At 39.1% G+C, this 23,961-nt stretch overlaps 1 protein-coding gene across 5 annotated transcripts in view; it reads left to right on the top strand.

Moving 5' to 3' along the window:
• The window catches only part of NPNT (nephronectin), a 75,867-nt gene extending 70,835 nt beyond the window's left edge, over nt 1–5,032 (top strand). For all 5 annotated transcript variants that reach the window (XM_032254859.1, XM_032254856.1, XM_032254857.1 and 2 more), the window contains 2 exons: nt 530–786; nt 2,242–5,032. In XM_032254859.1, the coding sequence (XP_032110750.1) occupies nt 530–786; nt 2,242–2,337 (353 nt within the window). In that variant the 3' untranslated portion in view covers nt 2,338–5,032. The remainder of the gene's footprint in view (nt 1–529; nt 787–2,241) is intronic.
• Nucleotides 5,033–23,961: the final 18,929 nt, after the last annotated feature.

The following is a 23,961-nucleotide window of genomic DNA, read 5'->3' as shown; positions in this document are numbered from 1 at the left end:
AAAAAACCTCTATATTTGGAGATTCATTTTTAAAGTCAGGGGAGGAGAAAATAAGCAGATATAGGGCCCTTTAAATCACCATCTGCTTCACTGTCCAGAGATTAATTATCCACCAGAAAATTCTCCCTGGAAATTTAGGGTCAGTTTTACCAAACCACCAAGCCAGATTGGCAAGGGGTGTTGGACAACATAATCACAAATTGGTGAGGGTGAGAAGGTGCTGAATGTGTATATGTTGCTGCATGCCTGTATGTCTGATCATCCTCCATTGGAAATTTTGATAGTGTTTAGATTACTAATTATAGTGTGTCGCTGGTGTTACTTCCACTCTCTGAGCAAAGTAAGTGGATGTTTTCTGTAAACACATACCATAGAATTTAAGACAGGCATAGAAATAAGTCATATTTTTCTTCCTCAAAAATCTGGAATTCTTTACAAAGAAAACAAAAAAGCTAAAACTCCTGTCCATGCTGCTTGTTCTAGAAAGGGATATTGGCACATACACACAGCCCTGCTTTTCCCATTCCAGGTGGACAATATCTGACAGTATCGGCAGCCAAAGCCCCAGGGGGAAAAGCCGCACGCTTGGTGCTACCTCTCGGCCGCCTCATGCATTCAGGGGACCTGTGCCTGTCGTTCAGGCACAAGGTGACGGGGTTGCACTCTGGCACACTCCAGGTGTTTGTGAGAAAACACGGTGCCCACGGAGCAGCCCTGTGGGGAAGAAATGGTGGCCATGGCTGGAGGCAAACACAGATCACCTTGCGAGGGGCTGACGTCAAGAGCGTAAGTAGATCCACAAAGGAGGCAGAACCTGGGATGTTTTCCTTTCATAGGAGAACTCTGGGATCTGAATTTGAAGAAGCCTTGCTCTGTAATTTGGGTTCAAACAAAGGTTTGGGGTTTTCTCTGGGCCTGATGACTCCATTCAGTGCCTCTTTCTGAAACCCCTTTCTGCTTCTTCATTCTTCTTCATTGCAACCTGTGACCACCACCTCTCCCCAACCCTGGTAAAGACCCAGTATTTTTTTTTTTTTTTTTTGATGGAAAAAAAAATCTGGGAAAGAAAAGTTTTTTTAAAAAGTTGATCAACAGAAGCTTCAAAGGGTGGGGTGGTGACCTTAATTGTTCCTACTTTCCCTTTTAATTCCTTATACTTCAAACTTTTACTATCATAAATTACCCAGGAGATGGTTCTTTTTTCTTTTTTGAAATCTTTTTTTCAAGTTCAACTTCTTTTCTTTGTTTCAGAGGTCACAGTTAAGCAGCCTAGGGTGGGAACTCAGAACTACAATTGGAAAGCCCTATTCTATTCAGGACAGGATGTGGGCAGTACTTTGATGGAATATATAAATTTGATCTTAAGTAACCAAGTCATAGGTCACAAAAAAATGGCCCACAGCATCCCAACAAAATAATAAAGGCATTTGGGAAAATGTCATCTTTATGCTGGTGCTTACGAAACTTGCTGTTGGGAGATACCTATGCCTATATATATAGGTATAGTTCATAAGAAACTATTTTAGAAAGAAAAGATAGATTCCTTTAATACAGTTTTTATCAGAGTGCTTGGATTTTGTTTAATTCTTAAATATTTTTTCTTAAAACTTTTCTCAATATTTATATTGTTTAGAGAAGTGAAACAAGATAATCATTTTAAATCAGCACTCAGGTTTTCTCTTGTTTTATAAGGAGCAATGATGCGCTATAGAAAATACAATGTAAGAATAATGAAAGGTTTTGGTTTTTACATAGGTAAAACAACAGTGTGATTGGATTATGGTGTTAGATTCTATTCCAATTTCAGCAAGAATGCTACGTTAACCAAAAGGGAACTAAGAAATATCTAAGATAGGCTGCATGATTATGATCTTTCAGATCTTTGGCTTCTGATATCTGTTCCTTTATACTCCATCACACTCTTCTTCTAACTTTGGTAATCCTTGACAAAAGTGTCCACTTTATAAACAATCCTAAATTGAATTGGTCTATAGCTTAGAATGGCTTTTTAAAGAGTAATTGATTCTGAGTAATGTGGTCTGATGAAGAGTTTGATGATTTCAGTTTCTAGTGAAAGACAAGATTCAGTGATAGTGGCAACTATATTCTGGTTTTTCCTCCTGCAAAATAAGTTTAAAATTGGTTTGGGGGAAGGTTTGCCTTTATTTTTATTTTTGCTTAATAAGCAGGCATTAGAAAGGGGCAGAGGAGGCTTGACTGGTATGTGCATTCTCTCCCTAGGTCATCTTCAAAGGTGAAAAAAGGCGTGGTCACACTGGGGAGATTGGATTGGATGATGTGAGCTTGAAAAAAGGCCACTGCTCTGAAGAACCTTAACAACTCCAGAACTAGCAATGAACTCCTATGTCGCTCCATCCTCTTTTTCCAATTCTCATCTTCTCTCCTCTTCTCCCTTTTATCAGGCCTAGGAGAAGAGTGGGTCAGTGGGTCAGGAGGAAGTCTATTTGGTGACCCAGGTTTTGCTGGCCTGCATTGTGCAATCCCAATGAACAGTGACACCCTCCTTGAAATACAGGGGCGTCTGTAGACACATCTAAGCTATCTGTGGGTGTTGCCTTCCATCCTGTGTCTCTTTCAAGAAGGCCTTCAGCATGAAGGCCCATACCATCCTCCATCCTGATTATAAGGTGCTCCTTGTAGCAAATTGTGGGAGTGAGTTACGGGAGCAGTTTTCAAAAGGAATCTTTGCAAATGGCCATGATGTTATCTGTTTGGTGTTGTACCATGAGTAGTATTGACCTCCCTTGAGATATGATGTACAATGTGCTTGTGAAATTGACTTACTGTCTTCACTTAAGTTAGTTCTGACCTGACCTGAACTCTGACTTTTACTGCCATTCACTTTATAAAATAAGGGTGTGTAACATATTAAGATACATTTATTTTTATCTGTTTTTCTTTTAAAGACAATTATGTAGAGTGAGCATGTAATCCCTCGTTAGTAGTGTTGTGTTTTATGTAAATGTGCTATTGATACTAAGTATTTACGTGTTCCTAATATTTACAGACTCTAGTTGCAAGGTAAAGGGCAGCTTGTGATCTCAAGTTAAAAAATACATGGTGAAATGTCATCCAGTTCCATGACCTTATATTGGCAGCAACAGGAAATTGGCAGAAGTGTTGCGTTGTGGTAGTGGAGTGATTTTTTTTTTTTAATGGCAAAGTTTGATCTTTGCAAAGGATGGGAAGCCTTTAGAAGACAAGAAACTGCAGTTAATATATAAAACTCTCACTGTTTCAAGTTACACTTTTAAACCACAGCTTTTACCATCATAACATAGCTCTCTGGTAATATGTAGGAAGCTTTATAAATGTTTTGGTTGATTCAGAAAAAGGATCCTGTTTATTAAAGCAGAGTGAGAAGAAGCATAGGAGAAACTCCATTGGAACAGATTTTCACACAATGTTTTAAATTGATGTAAGTTTAGGCATTTGTAGTTCATAACTTAAGTCACTCATATGCTGTGTCAGGATGGGGTAGGAAGCAAGTCCCATGTTCAGAGGCATGGGATGTGTTGGAATGGGATTTATACACACTGGAGGAGCAGGACAAGTTGGAATTCTAAGATCCATGAACCCCCAACTGTATTTCCTCCCTGCATATTTTACCTATATATTAAAAAACATTGTAACCTTTAAAAGGCAACTTATTCCTGAGGTTTTTCTTCATTTCTGATTAAGTAATCAAAATGTTTTCTGCTGTTTTTGCCAGGAATCACAAAGATGATTAAAGGGTTGGAAAAAAAGATGTATGATGAAAAATTAAAGGAACTGGGATTATTCAGCCTGGAGACGAGAAGACTGAGGGGCAAACCATTGATGGTTTTCCAGCATATGAAGGGTTGGCACAGAGAGGATGGTGACCAGCTGTTCTCCATATGCACTAAGAATAGAACAAGAGGAAACGGGCTTAGCCTAGAGTATGAGGGAGCATTTCTTGGCAGGGGCCATTGTTAAATTAGAATACTTCATAAAAAAAGAAGTGTGAAAACCTCAGTATCTCATTCTCTCTGTTTCTCCTTTTAAAAAATTAGATAAAAATTTATTTAAGATGGTTACAGATGTTGTTACCCCAAGATAAAGGAACAAATTATAGAATCTTCCCCAAAGATGTTTTGATCCTACTAATAGTATGCAATGAAAATCTTTAGAAGTAAGTAATTTGGACAAGGCTTAATTTAGGCATTTCTCTCTTGACCTCCTAATGGAGAGGGGTCGAAAGGGGAAGGACCCACCAAATGCTGAGCTCACTGAAATCTCTCTCCCTTATGGCAATCCTAGCAGTATTAAAGAAAAAAAAAACTATTTATTCCAAATGAGAGTATAATGGACAAATATTTTAGTATCTCAGTAGTGTCGTACTGTGGTGGTGATTTTAAATGTTTCTTTGTGGTAAGGTATAAACCTTTCACTTGCTCAATGGATGATGTTTCAGACTTTTTAAGAGATCCTTCAACAAACACAGTTCAGAGGGATTTTCATCTGGTGCATTCTCTCTGCTTTGTGTGTGACAAGTTAGGTTGGCTGCTGAGAAAGAGTGCCCTGCCCTACACCAGCAGACCTTTCCTTCACCTCATCAGTATGATTCAATTTCTCTTATCAACTGGACTCTCCCAGGTTCCACAGAACAGTAATATATTTTGAACACTAGGTACAATAGAAGGTCTCTTGTCATTTAATCTGGTAAAGGCAGGGCTGGAGGGGGAATAAATCACTTAGCCTTTGAGTAATGGCAGAAAATATGGCCGTAGATCCATTTTTAATGATTCATTTCCTTTATGGTCATATGACTGCAGAAGCTGAAGATGAAAGGGGAAAATAAATGAAAATTTTACTTTTCAGTTCCAATGATACATTGCACTAAACTGAGGGAAGAAGTTATCCGAAGTACTGTATAACATCTTGTTTATTATTTAATGTTTTCTAAAGTAAAAAATGTTAGTGATTTTCCAAATGGCCAAATAAAAGCAATTCTTTGTAAATAAAAACACTGTTAGTAATATCAGTTGTCTATTCTTGTTTTTTGAGTTTTTTTTTTTTTTTAATCGACTTGGAAAAAAGTATTGAGGTAGTTAAATGATGTTTCATAGAATCCCTTCTACTGTTTGGATGGTGGGAACAAAAACATTGCCTGCACATTACACTTTCTAGGTTATAAAACACGAGACACCTTTTTTTTTTATTATTAGCATGAACAGGGAAAGAGAGATCAGAAGATCACTATAATCCATGTCATGCCTTAGTAAATTGCTTTAGTTACGGTTTATTATTTCATTGTAAACATTTGCTTTAAACTTTTTTTTTTTTTTCTTGAGACAGGGTCTCACTCTGTCTCCCAGGTTGCAGTGCAGTGGCACAATCATAGTCACTGCAGCCTCAAACTCCTGGGCTCAAGCAATAATCTGGCCTCACCCTCCCAGAGTATTGGACTGGGACTACAGGCTCACACCAACCTCGCTAATCTTTTACATTTAAAACTTTTTATAGAGACAAGGTCTTGTTATGTTGCCCAGTCTGGCTTCAAGCTATCCTCCTGCCTCACCTTCCCAAAGTGCTTGGGATTCCAGGCTGAGCTACTGTGCCCAGCAGCTTTCAGTTCTATTATGAAAAGGCAGATTAAGCTATAAGTAAATATACAAATATGTGAACTGTGCGTGAAAAGTCTTTTTTGCTAGTAATTCTGTTAACTTATAACACTTTACTCATACTCTAATAACCTTTCCTGATGGAGAAAAACAACTATAAAGAAAATTTTTTTAATTGTACAAGAATAAAAATTAGTTCTCATAAAGAGTTGTAGGGAATATACTCAATAGTTTCTGTCTTTCCAATATGCAGAGAACTTTTAGCTGGGGATATCAAATCTTGGATAAATACATTATTCAAGCAAAAAGGGAAAAACTTTTCTTAGAGATCCTAATCATCCCTCAGAGGCCTGAGAAAGTTCAGGTTTTCAGAATATGTTAATTAAGAAGTTAAACCTCTTCTGAAACCCATTTGAGCTTGTGGGTTGGGAGGAGCAGATCATGGTGAGATTTTAGGGTGCAGTTTATTGATTTTCAAACACTGGTGTGTAAGGGAGGGGAGGGGGGAGGGGGGCTCTAAGGCCTAACAGTGAGAAATTTCCCCTTTTATTGTTTTAATCTTGAGAGGGAGGTGGACATTTATCAAAGTCCTATAAATTAATGCAGAATTACTATTCTGAATAAATATGTGGTGTCTCGAAGTTTCTGAAAGCATGGTGCATTTCAAGGCCCTCACCCATTGCTTTTCATTTTAATGTGCATGGGAAGCACCTGGAATCTTGTTAAAATACAGCTTTTGATTCAATAGACCTGGAGCGGGGCTTGAGATGCTGCTGCATTTCTAACCAGTTGCCAGGTGATGCCTATGCTGCTTGTGCTGGTTCCACAGTTTGAATGACAAGGCCTTAATGATAGTGTACGGAGGGAGCTTAGGGCCTTTCTCTTAACATTCATGGCTGGAAGGCCTGAAGGCCCATAGTTTCAAGATCTAGATTCGTAAAAATTTACAAAGTCCCAGTGTATTTTTTTTCTTTGAAAAAACTTCTTTTCTGAGCATGGAATAAACTTGCCCACCTGGTGCAGAACATTGCTTTGTAAAACAAATGGCAAGGCCTTCGCAACAAGGAAGTTATAATTGGGGACACTTAAATATAAGTGAGGCAGTGATCCAGGAAGCGCATATTTTAAAAGATAAAGGGACATTCATGAATTGGAGAGAGCTGCTTTTCAGGACTCCAGGACTCAGAAACTTGAAAGCAATCTGAAGTTCCAGTAAAGGTGAGTTCTAATTTGAATTTTCTGGGGTTAATTCATTAAAAGCTAAAAACTGAGCCCTCACTCATAACCTGATCATGTATTTTCGAGGAGTACATATGACTGACTCTGGAGGCTCTGTTCTGTTGTTCATGCATATCTTCATTCTCTAGACCAAGCCCCACTCTGGTGTTCAGGATCTGCTTGCAGACACTCCTAATTTGTGGGGTCATCCAAAGCACTTGTTCCCAACTGTGGGCAGTTTTGACCCTTGGGGACATTTGGTAATGCATAGACACATTTTTGGTTGTCACAATGTGGGGGTGCTATTGGTATCTAGTGTTTAGATATGTTGTCAAACAAAGCACAGGACAGTTCCACCCAATAAAGGATAATCTGGCCTGGAATGATAATACTGTGATCAAAATCACTGATTTCCCAAGAGTGGTCCCTAAACTAGCCGCGTCATTACTGGAAACATGTTAGAAATGCAAATTCTTGGCCTCCATATCCGTCTAACAGCATCAGAAACTTGAGGTGGAGCTCCCACCATCTGTGTATAACAAGCTCTCCAGGTGACTTTGATGTGCTTTAGTTTAAGATTCTTTCCTTATTAGTGTTTTCTATCTAGAGTGACTTACATGAGACCAATTTTCCAGTGCCTTGCTAACACTGCTATCTCCCTGATTCTGAACTTTAACATCATTATTCTACCAAAATTCCTCTTTTGAAAGCTGCTTATTAACTTGAATAATTGTAAGTTCCATGTTTAATTCACGTGTATCATTACATAAGCAGGATTTGGCAGTGATGAGTACATCTGATATTCCTTGAAATCCTCATCTCCCTTGGCTTCCTCGAGCCACATTTCCACATTTCCAACTGTTTACTGGAAAGGTCCAAGGAGATGCCGTAAAGGATCTCCAAGCAGTATTAATTACAGTTTATTATTAATCTACCATCCTCTTTCTCCCTGAAGCCTGCTCGTCCTTATTAATTCCCTCCTCTGAGTAAAAGCAGTAACACCAATTTCATTAATCTTTGAAATTTGTCACTGGTTTTCTTTTATTTTTATTTCTTCAAATCATTGACAAATTCTCAGTTCTACTCTGAAATAGTTCTCCCCCAGCCCACCAACCAAAAATGCAAAAATATGGGAGAATTTTTTTCTTTTTGAGACAGACTCTTCTTGCTCTGTCACCACAATGGAGTGCAGTGGCATGATCTTGGCTCACTGCAACCTCAGCCTCCTGGGTTGAAGTGATTCCCCTGCCTCAGCCTCCTGAGTTGTTGGGACTGCAGGCACATGCCACCTTGCCCAGCTAAATTTTTAATATTTCAGTAGAGATGGGGTTTCACCATGTTGGTGAGGATGGTCTCAATCCCCTGACCTCGTGATCTGCGCGCCTCAGCTTCCCAAAGCACTGGGATTACAGGCGTGAGCCACCGCTCCCAGCCAAATTTTAAAAATTTTAAAGTTAAGAGCATGGATTTTCCCCGATTTAATTCACCACGTGTTTTAAATGATTAGCCAATAGCACTGCTCTCTTGCATGTTTCTTGTAGCACTATTCACGATAGCCAAGATATGGAATCAACTTAATAATCAACAGATGAATGGGTAAGGAAACCGTGGTACATATACATAATAGAGTACTAAGCCATTTAAAAGAATGAAATCCTGTCATTCATGGTGACATGGATGAGCCTGTTGGACTTATGCTAAACAAAATAGGCACAGAAAGATAAATATCACATGTTCTTACTAATGTGGAAATGAACTCATGGAAGGAGAGAGTAGAATTGTGCATATTAGAGGGTGGGAAATAGGAAGACGTTGGTTAACAGATACAAAATTATAGCTAGATAGATTGGGTTCTGGTATCCTATAGCACTGCAGGGTGAATATAGTTAATAATTTATTGTATATGTTCAAAAAGCTAGAGGAGAGGATTTTGAATGTTCCCAACACAAAGAAATAAGAAATGCTTGATGTAATGGCTATAACTATCCTGATTTGATCATCACATCTTGCATATATGTATTGAAATATCACTCTGTACTCCATAATATGTATAATTATTATATGTCACCTAAAATTAATAGGGGAAAAATGGTACTGCTGCCTATCCTCTCAAGAAGAAGTCTTATCTCTTTTGCATACAGAAGCCATAGATCAAGCTCGTCACTCTGCCTGTGGCCCAGGATCGCTTTGAATGCAGCCAACACTAATTCATAAACTTTTTTCAACATTGAGATTTTTTGTGATTTTTTCTTTTTAGCTCATGAGCTATCATTTGTGTTAGTGTATTTTATGTGTGGCCTAAAACTATTCTTTTTCTTCCAATGTGGCCCAGGGAAACCAAATGTCTATGGCACTGGACACCCCTGCCATAGATGTAAAGCAGAAGTTTTGTATGTATTTTCATATGTATTTTTGTAAGTTCCTTCACATCTATTATTAAATAATTTTAAAAAGAAAATTTGGTTATTGTAGATTTGAACTCACCGTCAACTTATCTGAAGAGCAGACAAGTAGCAGAGAGCAGAAAACTTGACATATTTAGTAATAAATTTTAAAATATCAATTTTCTCTTTTAAAGAAAGCAAATGCACAGCCATGAGCTGCACTTTTCAGCCTTATCAGTCAGAGTGTAGGCAGTGGGTGAGTAGTGCAAGCACCACCTGGGAATCGTGGGCCTACCTTAGGCCCAATGAACTAAAATCCACTTATAACAAGATTCTTAGATGAGTCGTAGGCCCATTAAATTTTGCGAAGTACCGCTTTAGAGAATGGTGTAAAACTTTTCTATTAAGCTTAGCTTTCTCCCACATAGGAACACCCATGAAATAAATCTGCCCAACTAAGGTAGATGGGCAGATGGCAACCCATGCTTTCAAGTGATGGGTTCTCAAAGTCTGATGCTGGAATCAGCAATTTCAACATCACTATGGGACTTGTTAGAAATGCAGATTCTTAGGCCCATCTTAGACCTATGGAATCAAACTGCAGTGAGGCCCAGCAGTCTGGGGTTTTCACTGCCCTTCAGTGAATCTGATGCACACTGAAGCCTAAGAACCACCGCCTTAGAGACAGTAGTGCTGGATAGATAGGTACAGAAGTTCCCTGCCTCCTGCCTCCATATGGTTTAGTGAGTGCCTACCAACACCAGCATGCAGGAGCCACCATCAGCACCTGAAGGTATGAGGTTTCAACATGGTTGCAGGGCCAATACATAATTAGGAGACTTGAGTTGAGGATATTTCATTGGTAATCTGTAAAACATTTTTTATTTGCACAGAAGATGTGTAGCTTTCAAACTGCTTTCCACAATATTTCATTTAACCTTCACTGCTATCCGAGAGTACAGATATGATTACCTCCCACAACAGATAAGGAAACTAAGTTTGAGAAGGATTAAGTGACTTGTGAAAGCCCATATTTATTAAGGAGCAGGGCTAGTTTTGGAACCCACAAAGCACATTTGCAGAGATCTATCAGCAATTTGAAAGTTAAATAGAAAAGTTTCAAATGTAGCTGAAAACTTCAAAATGTTTTCTACTTTTTGGAAAATACATTCAGATTAATGAAAAAAATCACATGAAAAAGAAAATTCACAACTTCCTCTTTAAAGGTTCAATAGTAACAACAAAAATAATATATGCACATATAGAGAGAAAGAGATAAAGCAAATCAGGCAAAATGTTAACATCTGGTGAATCTAGGTAAAAGATTTATGAGTTTTCATTGCACAATATCTGCAACTTTTCTTTGAAAAGTAAAATCTACAACACTTTCAACATTTATCTGTGTGCTCAAGTATATTAGACTCTATACTTCTTCCTTATCATTGTGTATGTCTTCAGGCCTTCTGAGACTCTATACTTCTTCCTTATCATTGTGTATGTCTTCAGGCCTTCTGTGAAATAGCTTCTAAGCATGAAAGAACTTATCTACGTCTGCAGTGAGAGAAGGCAGGGAACAGACAAATGAGTAACAAGCAAGGTGCAACTGTAACTTCTTTCTTTTTGCAGTGAAGCTTACTCATTTATGCTAATATTCTTCATTGGGGTAAACAGTTCACTGTCAAAGGGGCAATTCTTTGTTGCTATTTTTATTAATATGATTGTGTTCTGTTTAACCCCAGGCATAAGCCCAATCTCACACAGAGAAGTTCTAGGGATTTTTTGAGAATCTGGGTTTTTGTGTATTGCTTTGACCCTTGTGTTGTAATTTTCACTGTTGCCAGTAACCACACTTGGCTACATCTCAGCACATTTCGTAAACTGTTCCTTTTACTTGTACACCAGTTTCCTCAGGTTTCACAGCTCATGTTTCTTAAAGCCTTTCGATTAAATGCCAGATTGGGAAAAATAACTAGAAAGTCCATTACTGAAACAACTAGGGAAATTCAATTTAGATAATAGCATTTCTGTCAAAAAAGGAATGATTTGAATTCATTTAAAAGTGGGTTAGGGCATGATAAATGATTACATGCTCCCAATCCACTTGTAAGAAGTGATCCTGTCACACTGTGCTTGTGTCTTCTTGATTTTTTCTATTCCTATGTGAACAACAAAGACATTGCGATAAGAGTTACCAAACGGAGACTGTTTTACAACTAGCAAATACTTTTCCATTTAATATTTCATTTAACCTCATTTGATGAAAATGATTTCCTCATTTGACTGCAGTGCTTGCATGTGGGTAGTAAGTCCCTGATTTTACAGAACATGGAATATGAAGGTCATTGAGTTAATCATATTTCCAAAGGTCACTTGAGTAGTAGGTACCATTGCTTGGATTCAACCCCTGGTCTGATTTCAAAGTTTTTCTAATCTATGCAGAACAAGCGTGGCAAGTCATAAGAGCACTGCAGGGGTGTGGGGAAAGGTCAGGAACAGAAAAAGTCTTCAGAGTCTGAACCATAACCTGGTTGCACCCAGGGAACTCAGTGAACATCTTTGCCAATGTAATAAATACTTACTGTAGAATATCAAGAAAATTTTTAAAGAAGGAAGAAAGGAAGGAGGAAAGGGAGACGGGAAAACCAATGAAACCTCAATCTGGAAATAATCATTGCTGACACTTTGGTATATATACTCTCCTATTTTTTCCTTTATTTATACCTATCCAAACCTACATGTAAAGGCTTATAACTAACAAGGCTTAATGAACAGCTTGTGATAGTGAATATGGCTCATGGGATCTGATAGTTTTATAAAGGGAAGTTCCTCCACACACACCCTCTTGCCTGTCATCATGTAAGACGTGCCTTTGCTCCTTCTCTGCCTTCCACCATGATTGTGAGGCCTCAAGCCCCATGTGGAATTGTGAGTCCATTAAACCTCTTTTTCTTTATAAATTACCCAGTGGCAGGTATGTCTTTACTAGCAGTGTGAGAACAGACTAATGTAAACTTGCTTCTACTACTTCATTTTAATGGCTGCGTAGTATTCTATTGAAAGGATTAGCCATAAACATTAAACTGTTTTTCTGGGACTTTGGACTGCCTCTGTAGCCAGGCCTTTTAGGGATTCCAGAAGCCTAATTATGCTGCAGAAAATGATTCACAATCCATTTGTAATAACTGGCTCTTTCCTTTCCTCACTTGCTCCAGTGAGCCATAGAAGCATTTTCTGGGGGCCTGGCATGTAGTGCAGGATGTTTGCTTCCCAGAAAAGCCACACCTGAGTACGTCGTTGGCCTTTAGCAATAGAAATAGGGAAGAAATATTCCAATAGAAATCTTTCTAGATTCAAAAACATTTTATTTAAAAACAAAAAACAAAAAACAAAAACAAAAACACAGAAGAAAAAGGGCAGCAAAATTTGCCACATCCTCCCAGCTGCTCAGTGAGCCATTGGAAGGGGAAGAAGCAAAGCGCAGTCATGGAAGTTGCTGAGTTTGCATCATAGTTGAGCTCATTGTGCCATTCTTCTAAGTTTTTGATAATTAAAGCATTGTAACATTGAGGCTAAAGTCAATGTTCAGATGCCTTTGTGGATAATTCAGCTTCATTCTGGAAGCTTACCACAGAAGGCAGAATACCCATGAGCCAAATTGGAGATAGAAAATCTCTAACTTGCAGATTTTCTAAATCTCTAAAAAAGAGAATTCTTTATTAAAATGCCACTAGATCCAGGAGCTTTTGGGTGATATGTGAAAACAAAATAAGCAAAAACAAAAGCCATTGCTTTAATCTGCTTGGAAATGTGTAGAGTTTTAGCCTTGACAGTGTTCAGCCAACGGAAGGATTTTTCAGCAGTTTCAACTGGTTTGGAAGGGAGATTGTGGGGCTCCTGTAGTGAGCTTTCCTTGTGCATTCTCTGTCTGTGACATATATCACCCTCCTGGCTCTGGCTTTGTGTCCTGCTGCTCTCCTAAGCACACATGGCTGGCTGGTGTCAAAGTTTAGTTGCCGTATAGAAACTCAGCTTAGGCATCTAACTCTTCCCTCAGTGAGGATTCTTTCCCCCTGACTCAGCTTTAAGTGCTTGTAGAATAAACTTTAGCAGCCCTTTCTTTCTTTCTTTCTTTTTTTCTTTCCTTCCTTCCTTCCTTCCTTCCTTCCTTCCTTCCTTCCTTCCTTCTTTCTTTCTTTCCTTCCTTCTTTCTTTCTTTCCTTTCTTCCTTCCTTCCTTTCTTTCCTTTCTTTCTTCCTTTTCTTTTCCTTCCTTGCCTCCTTCCTTCCTTCCTTCCTTCCTTCCTTCCTTTCTTTCTTTCTTCTTTCCTTCCTTCTTTTTTTTTTTTTTTTTGTGACAGTGTCTTCTGCTGTCACCTAGGCTGGAATGCAGACTATGACTCACTGCAGCCTTACCCTCCTGGGCTCAAGCAATCCTCCCACCTCAGGCTCCCAAGTATTTGGGACTATAGGTGCGTGCCACCACACCCCAACTAATTTTTGTATTTTTTGTAGAGATGGAGTTTTGCCATGTTGCCCAGACTGGTCTCAAACTCCTGAGCTCATTCCGCCTCAGCCTCCCAAAGTGTTGGGATTATGGATGTGAGCACCACACCACCCTGCCAAGCAGTTGGACTAGCATTAAACACTGAGACCCATTAGCCATCCTAGGGCTGGAGTTTGTACTTTGATGTACAAAAAAATGCTCTACATGGTTATATAGCTTTTTTAAAGGGTCCAAACCTTTTGTCCCAACTTCTATCATTCTTTTTGATTCAGAGAGCTGATCCTGGTCAGTTCACTCAGTTCTCCCTCATATTATATAGTCTGATTTTCCCCAAGCAGAGTAGATGCCTATTTACAAATCCAAGGTCCTGGTTTTCATTGGAAACTGAATGCAACCAAGTTCTGTAATATTTTTACTCTCAGGTTAGGGAAAAATGTGGCTATTTGTTTTCCCACAGAGGAATAAGGGATTCAGATCTCTTGTGCTTCTGTATCTCTCTGTCATTGCTATGGGCTGCTCTGTTGAAAGCAGTTCTCAGCTGTATCGGATTGTTTGAAAGGACCTCTTGCTCTGGCAGCACCACTAACCTGGAAAAGTCATGCTCAAGGGGCAGACACAAAATTGGGTAAAGAAAATTTGCACCCTAAGCAGTTTTCTCTTCTCTGTTGAACTTCTTCACCCCCATCAATTTACTTGCCAACAAATAAGAAGAAATAATACCTTTAAACTTCTGGAGTTTTAAAAATTTTTTCTTTTTCTCTTTAGTTGGCACTTTGTACATGTTTATGGGATACAGAATGATGTTTCAATACATGTATATAATATGCAATGATCAAATCAGGGTGATTAGCATATCACCTGAAACATTTATCATTACTTTGTCTTGTGAACATTCAAAATTCTCTCTTCCAGCTTTTTGAGACTATACAATAAATTGTAGTTCACCATATCCACCCTCCAGTACTGCAGAACACGAGCGCTCACTCCTCCTACCTAGCTGTGATTTTGCATTAACCAGCCTCTGCCCATCCTCCCCTCCTCCATAACCTTCCCAGCTTCTAATACCCACAAATATGCTCTCACCTTTCATGGGCTCACATTTGCTTTTTAGCTCCCACATATGAGTGAGAACATGTGGTATTTATGTTTCTGTCCCTGGCTTATTTCTGAGACTCTGTTTCTCAGAAGTCTGTTCTTTATTTTAAGGAATGAGAAAGACGTACCTACTGTTTCTGCATCTGTACTATGGGTAATTTTTAAAGGTATCTTTTTGGTCTAATAAGAACTATGTGGGTCCAGTGTCAGACTTCTGCACATGGTTGGCCAGTTTTCCCAACACCATTTATTAAATAGGGAATTCTTTCCTCATTGCTTGTTTTTGTCAGGTTTGTCAAAGATCAAATGGTTGTAGGTGTGTGGTGTTACTTCCAAGGCCTCTGTTCTGTTCCATTGGTCTGTATCTCTCCTTTGGTACCAGTACCATGCTGTTTTGATTACTGTAGCCTTATAGTACAGTTTGAAGTCAGGTAGTGTGATGCCTCCAGCTTTGTTCTTTTTGCTTAGGATTGTCTTGGCTATGCGGGCTCTTCTTTGGTTCCATATGAAGTTCAAGGTGGTTGTTTCCAGACCCATTCCTTACAACTTATACAAATATTAATTCCAAATGGATTAAAGTTTTTGCTTTTTGTTTTTTTGTTTTTGAGATGGAGTCTTGCACTGTCACCTAGGCTGTAGTGTAGTGGTACAATATCAGCTCACTGCAGTCTCCACCTCCTGGCTTCAAGCAATTCTCTGCCTCAGCCTCCCAAGTACCTGGGACTACAGGCATGCACCACCATGCCCAACAATTTTTTTTTTGTATTTTTAGTAGAGATGGGGTTTCACCATGTGGGCCAGGATGGTCTCAATTTCCTGACATTGTGATCCACCCACCTCGGCCTCCCAAAGTGCTGGTATTACAGGCATGAACCACCACGCCCAGCTGGATTAAAGATTTAAACATAAGACCTAACACCATAAAATTCCTAGAAGAAAACATAGGCAATACCATTCAGGACATAGACATAGGCAAGGACTTCATGACTAAAACACCAAAGCAATGGCAATAAAAGCCAAAATAGACAAATGGGATCTAATTAAATTTAAGAGCTTCTGCACAGCAAAAGAAACAGTCATTAGAGTGAACTGGCTACCAAAAGAATGGGAAAAAAATTTTTGCAAGCTACCCATCTAACACAGTGCTAATATCCAGAATCTACAAAGAACTAAAACAAATTTACAAGAGATAAACAACCCCATCAAAAAGTGGGCAAATGATATGAACAGGCACTTTTCAAAAGAAGACATTTATGTGGCCAACAAACACATGAAAAAATGCTCACCATCACTGGTCATTAGAGAAATGCAAATCAAAACCACATCATGATAACATCCCACGCCACTTAGAATGGCAATCATTAAAAAATCTGGAGACAACAGATGCTGAAGAGGATGTGGAGAAATAGGAATGATTTTACACAGTTGGGAGTGTAAATTAGTTCAACCATTGTGAAAGAAAGTGTGGCGATTCCTCAAGGATCCCGAACTAGAAATGCCATTTGACCCAGCAACCCCATTACTGCATATATACCCAAAGGATTATAGATTGTTCTATTATAAAGACATATGCACACTTATGTTCATTGCAGCACTGTTTACAATAGCAAAGACTTGGAATCAACCCAAATGCCCATCAAGGATAGACTGGTTAAAGAAAATGTGGCACATATACACCATGGAATACCATGCAAACATAAAAAAGGATGAGTTCATGTCCTTTGTAGGGACATGGATGAATCTGGAAACCATCATTCTCAGCAAACTGACCCAGGAACAGAAACCCAAACACTGCATGTTCTCACTCATAAGTAGGTGTGGAACAATGAAAACACATGGACACAGGGAGGGGAACATCACACACTGGGGTTGTTGGGGGATGGTGGGCTAAGGGAGTGATAGCAAGGGGTGGGAATGTTGGAGAGGGATAACATTAGGAAAAATACCTAATGTTGGTGAAGAGAGGCAGCAAACCACCATGTTGTGTGTATACTTATGTAACAATCCTGCAAGATCTGCCCATGTACCCCAGAACTTAAAGCATTAAAAAAAAAAGAATTATATGGGAAATGATGGGAAATGAACTTTTTCCAGTATCATTTGATAGCCTGACAAGAACATATTGTAGAGACCCTATTGTTCTGGACTTTAAAGGAAGAGCAAATTCTGTATCTCTAAGTTATGCTTTTCTACAAGACCATGAAGACCCTCTAAATGACCAAACTTGCTACAGTCTCTGTGGTGAATAGGTACTTGATTGAGTTTGACGCAGACATCATTCTAACTGTAATTTTAGGTATTTACACTATCATCTACTCATTTGACTCCTTCATGGAGTTCCTTTTAGATGGCCTCTCAGACCAGTGACTTGCAATCACTTTGCTGTAGGAGATGGATTACATTACTTTTCTATTGCTACCTAACAATATTTCCATAAACAGTAGTTTAAAATAACACACATTTATTATCTCATGGTTTCTGTGAGTTAAGAGTCTGGGTGGGCATGGTGTCACTAGATTCTCTGCTTCAGAGTCTTCCAAGGCTGCAATCAAATTATCAGCCAGGGCTGTGCTCTCATCCAAGGCTCAACTGTGGAAGGTTCTACTTTCAAGTTCAGGCAGTTGTAGGCATAATTCAATTCCTTCCATCTGCCTCATTTTGTTGCTGGCCAGAGGCTGCCCTCAAATTCTTTAAGCCTCCCACAGCTCCTCGCCACATGGGATCCCCCAACTTGACTGCTTACTTCCTCGGTGACAGCAAAGAAAAGGCACCAACAAGATAGGTTCTAAAATCTTACACAGCATAATCATATAGTCATATATATATCATCATCCAATGGTGCATTTAAATACAGCTTATATTTAATATAAAAAAATCTTCAGTTCTGCCCTAAAATTATTTTTTTGTTGTTTTTAAATTTTTATTTTACTTTAGGTGCATATTATATCTGGCATTTCTCCCCATGTTATCCCTCCTCACCTTCTGCTGTCTCTCCCCTAACCCCCCTAAATGCCCCCAGCATGTGATGCTCCTCTTCCTGAGTCCACATGATCTCATTGTTCAACACCCACCTATGAGTGAGAACATGTGGTGTTTGGCTTTCTGTTCTTGTGTCAGTTTGCTAAGAATGATGGTTTCCAGATTCATCTAAGTCCTTACAAAGGACGTGAACACATTGTTTTTTATGGCTGCGTAGTATTCCATGGTGTATATGTACCACATTTTCTTTGTCCAGTCTATCATTGATGGGCATTTGGATTGGTTTCAGTTCTTTGCTATTGTACACAGGGCTGCAATGAACATACGTGTGCATGTGTCTTTATAGTAGAACGATTTATAGTTCTTTGGGTATATACCCAGTAATGGAATTGCTGGGTCAAATGGAATTTCTATTTCTAGATCCTTGAGAAATCTGTCTTCCACAATGGTTGAACTAATTTACACTTCCACAAACTGTGTAAGAGTGTTTATATTTCTCCACATCCTCTTCCATCTGCTATCTCCAGATTTTTTAATGATCACCATTCTAACTGGTGTGAGATGGTATCTCAATGTGGTTTTGATTTTCATTTCTCTAATGACTAGTGACGATGAGCATTTTTTCATATGTTTGTTGGCTTCATATATGTCTTCTTTTGAAAACTGTCTGTTCATGTCCTTCACCCAGTTTTGAATGGGGTTTTTTTTTTTTTTTGTAAATCTGTTTTAGTTCTTTGTAGATTCTAGATATTAGCCCTTTGTCAGATGGGTAGCTTGCAAAATTTATTTCCCATTCTGTTAGTTGCTGGTTTTCTTTAATGATGGTTTCTTTTTCCATTCAGAAGCTCTAGAGTTTAATTAGATCCCATTTGTCTATCTTGGATTTTATTGCCATTGCTTTTGGTGTTTTAGTCATGAAGTCCTTGCCTATGCCTATGTCCTGGAGGGTTTTGCCTATGTTATCCTCTAGTGTGTTTATGGTGTTAGGTTTTATGTTTAAATCTTTGATCCATCTGGAGTTAACATTAATGTAAGGTGACAGGTAGGGGTCCAGTTTCTGCTTTCTGCACATTACTAGCCAGTTTTCCCAACACCATTAATTAAACATGGAGTACTTTCACCATTGCTTATTCTTGTCAGGTTTGTCAAAGATCAGTTGGTTGTAGATGTGTGGTGTTTCTTCTGCGGTCTCTGTTCTGTTCCATTGGTCTTTGTCTCTGTTTTGGTACCATTACCATGATGTTTTCATTACTGTAGCCTTGTAGTATAGTTTGAAGTCTGGCAGTGTGATGCCTCTGGCTTTTTTCTTTTTGCTTAGGATTGTCCTGGCTATGTGGGCTCTCTTTTGATTCCATATGAAGTTTAAGGGGTTTTTTTTTCAGTTCTGTGAAGAAGGTCATTGGTAGCTTGGTGGGGATATCATTGAATCTATAGATTACTCTAGGCAGTATGATCATTTTCACAATATTAATTCTTCCTAACCATGAGCATGGAATGTTTTCTCATCTGTTTGTGTCTTCTCTTATTTCATTGAGTAGTGGTTTATAGTTCTCCTTGAAGAGGTCCTTTACATCATTTGTAAGTTGTATTCCTTTTATTCTCTTTGTAGCAATTGTGAATGGAGTTTGCTCTTGATTTGGTTCTCTGTTTGTCTTTTATTGGTATATAGGAATGCTTGTGATTTTTGCACATTGATTTTGTATCCTGAGACTTTGCTGAAGTTGCTTATCAGTTAGAGAAGATTTTGGGCGAGATGATGGGGTCTTCTAGATGTACAATCATGTCACCTGCAAAAAGAGACAATTTGACTTTTTCCTTTCCTAATCGAATACCCTTTATTTCTTTTTCTTGCCTGATTGCTCTGGCTAGAACTTCCAATACTATATTGAATAGGAGTGGTGAGAGAGGGCATCCTTGTCTAGTGCCTGATTTCAAAGGGAATTCTTCCAGCTTTTGCCCATTCAGTATGATATTGGCCGTAGGTTTGTCATATATAGCTTTTATTGTTTTATGATATGTTCCATTGATATCTAGTTTATTGAGATTTTTGCATGAAGGGCTGTTTAATTTTGTTGAAGTCTTTCTCTGCATCTATTGAGATAATCCTGTGGTTTTTGTCTTTGGTTCTGTTTATGTGATGGATTACGTTTATGGACTTGTGTATGATGAACCAGCCTTGCATCCCCCGGATGAAGCCTACTTGGTTGTGATGGATAAGCTTCTTGTTGTGCTGTTGCAATCTCTTTGCTGGTATTTTATTGAAGATTTTTGTGTCAATGTTCATCATGGATATTGGCCTGAAGTTTTCTTTTTTTGTTGAGTCTCTGCCTGGTTTTGGTATCAGGATGATGTTGGTTTCATAAAATGAGTTAGTGAGGATTCCCTCCTTTTGTATTGTTTGATACAGTTTCAGAAGGAATGAAAGCAGCTCCTCTTTGTAGATCTGGTAGAATTCAGGTATGAACACACCTGGACCTGGACTTTTTTTGATGTGTAGGCTATTGATTGCTTCCTCTACTTCAGCCCTTGTTATTGGTCTTCAAGGTTTCAACTTCCTCCTGGTTTAGTCTTGGTAGAGTACAAGTGTCTAGGAATTTATCCATTTCTTCCTGATTTACTGGTTTACGTGCATAGAGCTGTTTGTAGTAATCTTTGATGATAGTTTGCATTTCTGTGGGATCAGTGGTGATATCCCCTTTATCGTTTTTATTGCATCTATTTGATCCTTCTCTCTTTTCTTTTTTATTAATCTGGCTAGCAGTCTGTCTATTTTCTTGATCTTGTCAAAAAACCAGCTCCTGGATTTATTGATTTTTTTGAAGGGTTTTTTTTTTTTTTTTGTCTCCATCTCCTTCAGTTCTGCTCTGATCTTTGTTATTTCTTGTCTTCTGCTAGCTTTTGAGTTTTTTTGATCTTCCTCCTCTAGCTCTTTCAAGTTTGACGATAAGGTGTAAATTTTAGATCTTTCCTTGTTTCTCATGTGGGCATTTATTGCTATAAATTTCCCTCTCAACACTGCTTTAAAGGTATCCCAGAGAATCTGATAAGTTGTGACTTCATTCTGATTGGTTTTGAAGCATATCTTTATCTCTGCCTTCATTTCATTTTTTATCCAGTTGACACTCAGAAACAAGTTGTTCAGTTTCCAAGTTATTGTGCGGATTTGAGTGTGTTTCTTGATCCTGAGTTCTAGTCTGATTGTGCTGTGGTCTGATAGACTGTTATGATTTCCATTCTTTTGAATTTGCTGAGGAGTGATTTCCTTCCAAAGATGTGGTCAATTTTAGAGCAAGTGCAATGTGGTGCCGAGAAAAATGTATATTCTGTGGATTTGTCGTGGAGTGTTCTGTATATGTCTATTAGGTCTGGTTGGTCCAGCTCTGCATTCAAGTCCTGGATGTCCTTCTTAATTTTCTGTCTGGTTGATCTAATATTGACAGTGGAGTGTTGAAGTCTCCCACTATTTTTGTGTGGGAGTCTAAATCTTGTTTTAGGTCATTAAGAACTTGCTTTATTTTTCTGGGTGCTCCTGTGTTGGGTGCGTATATATTTAGGATAGTTAGCTCTTCTTGTTGGATTGATCCTTTTACCATTATGTAGTGTCTTTCTTTATCTCTTTTGATCTTTGTTGGTTTGAAGTCCATTTTATCAGATAGTAGGATTACAACCCTTGCTTTTTTTTTTGCTCTCCATTTGTTTGGTAAATCTTCTTCCATCCCTTTATTTTGAGTCTACGTGTGTCTTTGTACGTGAGATGAGTTTCCTGAATACAGCATACCTATGGGTCTTGAATTTTTATCCTGTTTGCCAGTCTGTGTCTTTTGATTGGGGTGTTTAGCCTGTTTACATTCAATGTTAATATTGTTATGTGTGAATTTGATCCTGCCATTTTGTTACTGGATAGTTTTCTTTCCCATTAGTTGACTCAGTTTCTTCATTGCATTTTTGGTCTTTGCCAACTGGTTTGCTTTTGCATTGATTGGTACTTATTCCTTTCCATGCTTGGTGTTTCTTTCAGGAGCTCTGGTAGGGTAGGTCTGGTGGTAACAAAATCTCTCAGTAATTGCTTGTTCATAAAGGATTTTATTTCTCCTTCACTTATGAAGCTTAGTTTGGCTGGATATGATATTCTGGATTGAAAGTTTGCTTTAAATATGTTGAATATTGGCCCCTACTCTCTTCTGGCTTGTAGGGTTTCTGCTGAGAAATCTGCTGTGAGTCTGATTGGCTTTGCTCTATCAGTGACCTGACCTTTCTCTCTGGCTGCCCTTAGCATTTTTTCCATCATTTCAACACTGGTGAATCTGATGACTAAGTGCCTTGGGGTTGCTATTTTTGAGGAATATCTTTGTAGACTTCTCTGTATTTCTTGAATTTGAAATTTGGACTGCCTTGCTAGGCTTGCGAAGTTATCCTGGATAATATCTTGGAGCATATTTTCCATCTTGGATTCATTCTTCTCATCATATTCAGGTACACTGATCATGCATAGATTAGGCCTTTTCATATAATCCCATATTTCTTGGAGAATTTGCTCATTTTTTTCCCTGCTTTTCTCTCTTGTCTTGCCTTCTCTTTTTATTTCATTGAGTTGATCTTCAGTCTCTGATATCATTTCTTGTGCTTGATCAATTTGCTATTAAAACTTGTGTTTGCTTCACGAAGTTCTCATACTGTGTTTTTCAACTCCATCAAGTCATTTATGTTCTTCTCTAAGCTGATTATTCTAGTTAGCATTTCATCTAACCTTTTTTCAAGGTTTTTGATTTGTTTGCATTGAGTTAGAACGTGTTCCTTTAGCTCAGAAAAGTTTGTTATTATCTACCTTCTGAAGCCTGCTTCTGTCAATTCGTCACACTCCTTCTTGGTCATGTCGTGTTCCCATGCTGTTGAGGAATTGTGATCCCTTGAAGGAGAGATGGTGTTCTGGTCTTTGATGGTTTCATCTTTTTCGTGCTGTTTTTTTTCCCCTTTGTGGATTTGCCTGGCTGTGGTCTCAGGGAACTGACTGATGAGGTTGCTTGTCTACCTGTCAAGGTCAAGGTCCTACTGGGTTTCTAGGGACTCCTTCAGGCTACTAGGGAAGCTTCCTGGGTCTTTTTTGTTTACACTGAGGGTTTAGGCCCGCCTCTTCTGCTGACCTGGCAGTGCTACTGGATGGTCAAGAACGCAGTCCCATTGCTATGTAGGCTTCCTGTGTTTTTTGTTAAAACATGTAGCCCAGTCCCACTCTAATGGTGGGTTGTGACCTTCCTCCCCTGGGCTAGATCATTCAGGGTTCAGCTCAGACTGTGGCACTGGCTGTACAACCCACTAGAGTCAGAGCTTCTGCCCTCTGGGGTTTGTGGGGGAGGGTAGGGACCCGCCCAGCCATACCCAGTTATCTCCCCCTTTCAGCTTCCTCTCTTTCTGGTCATGGGGTAGGGGTCCGCCCAGCTGTTCCCACTTACAGCTCCCTCTCTCTCCAGGTGGGGGGAGGGGGCGATAGCTTGGTTCACAGGCTCTCCAGGCCGCCTTTTGGGCTTATGTGTCTATTTAGGTCTGTGCACCAATCTGGGACACCGTCCTGGATTATTATTCAACTCCGTGCTTGTAATTCCCGGCACTTGTCTGGCAAAGATCCCCTGTTCTGTGTATTGCTGAGGTTTTGGGGGAAGCAACTGTACCTGGACCACAGTGCCAGAGGGGGAGCCTCTGACTCACTGGTCAGATGCACTTTATGGGTGAAGCAGCACCCCTCCCCTCCTCGGCCTGCCCTGCGTGGGCTTTGCTCACAGTCCAACCAGACCCGTTGAAATGCACCTGGTACCTCAGTTGGAGCTAGAAGATTTCCAGATTTCTGCATCTCTGTCACTGGGTGTTGTGCGCCGGAGTTGTGTCTATTTGGCCATTTGGAGAGTCCTAACATATTCTTAAATATGACCTGTGTTTATAGTATCGGAATGGGAGTTAAGAATCTAGAATCCTTCCTCTATCACCTCCAAGATCATGAGAAACTTTCTCTGTATACAACGCATTTTCACAGGGCTATGATAATCCTGGGAGGAATACTTTGCTAGTTTTCACTTTGATGTGCTAGCTTTTACCCTATATTCAAAAGCAAATGTCTCTCTATTCATATTTCTATGAGATCATTGAGGAACTGGCTGCCATAAATTTCTCCTTAAATGAGTCAC

The sequence above is a fragment of the Sapajus apella genome, unplaced genomic scaffold, assembly GCF_009761245.1.
Source record: "Sapajus apella isolate SASKATOON/1434 unplaced genomic scaffold, GSC_monkey_1.0 scaffold87, whole genome shotgun sequence".
NCBI lineage: Eukaryota > Metazoa > Chordata > Mammalia > Primates > Cebidae > Sapajus > Sapajus apella.
The sequence above is the reverse complement of the archived record's forward strand: the minus strand, read 5'-3'. Positions and strand labels throughout refer to the sequence as shown.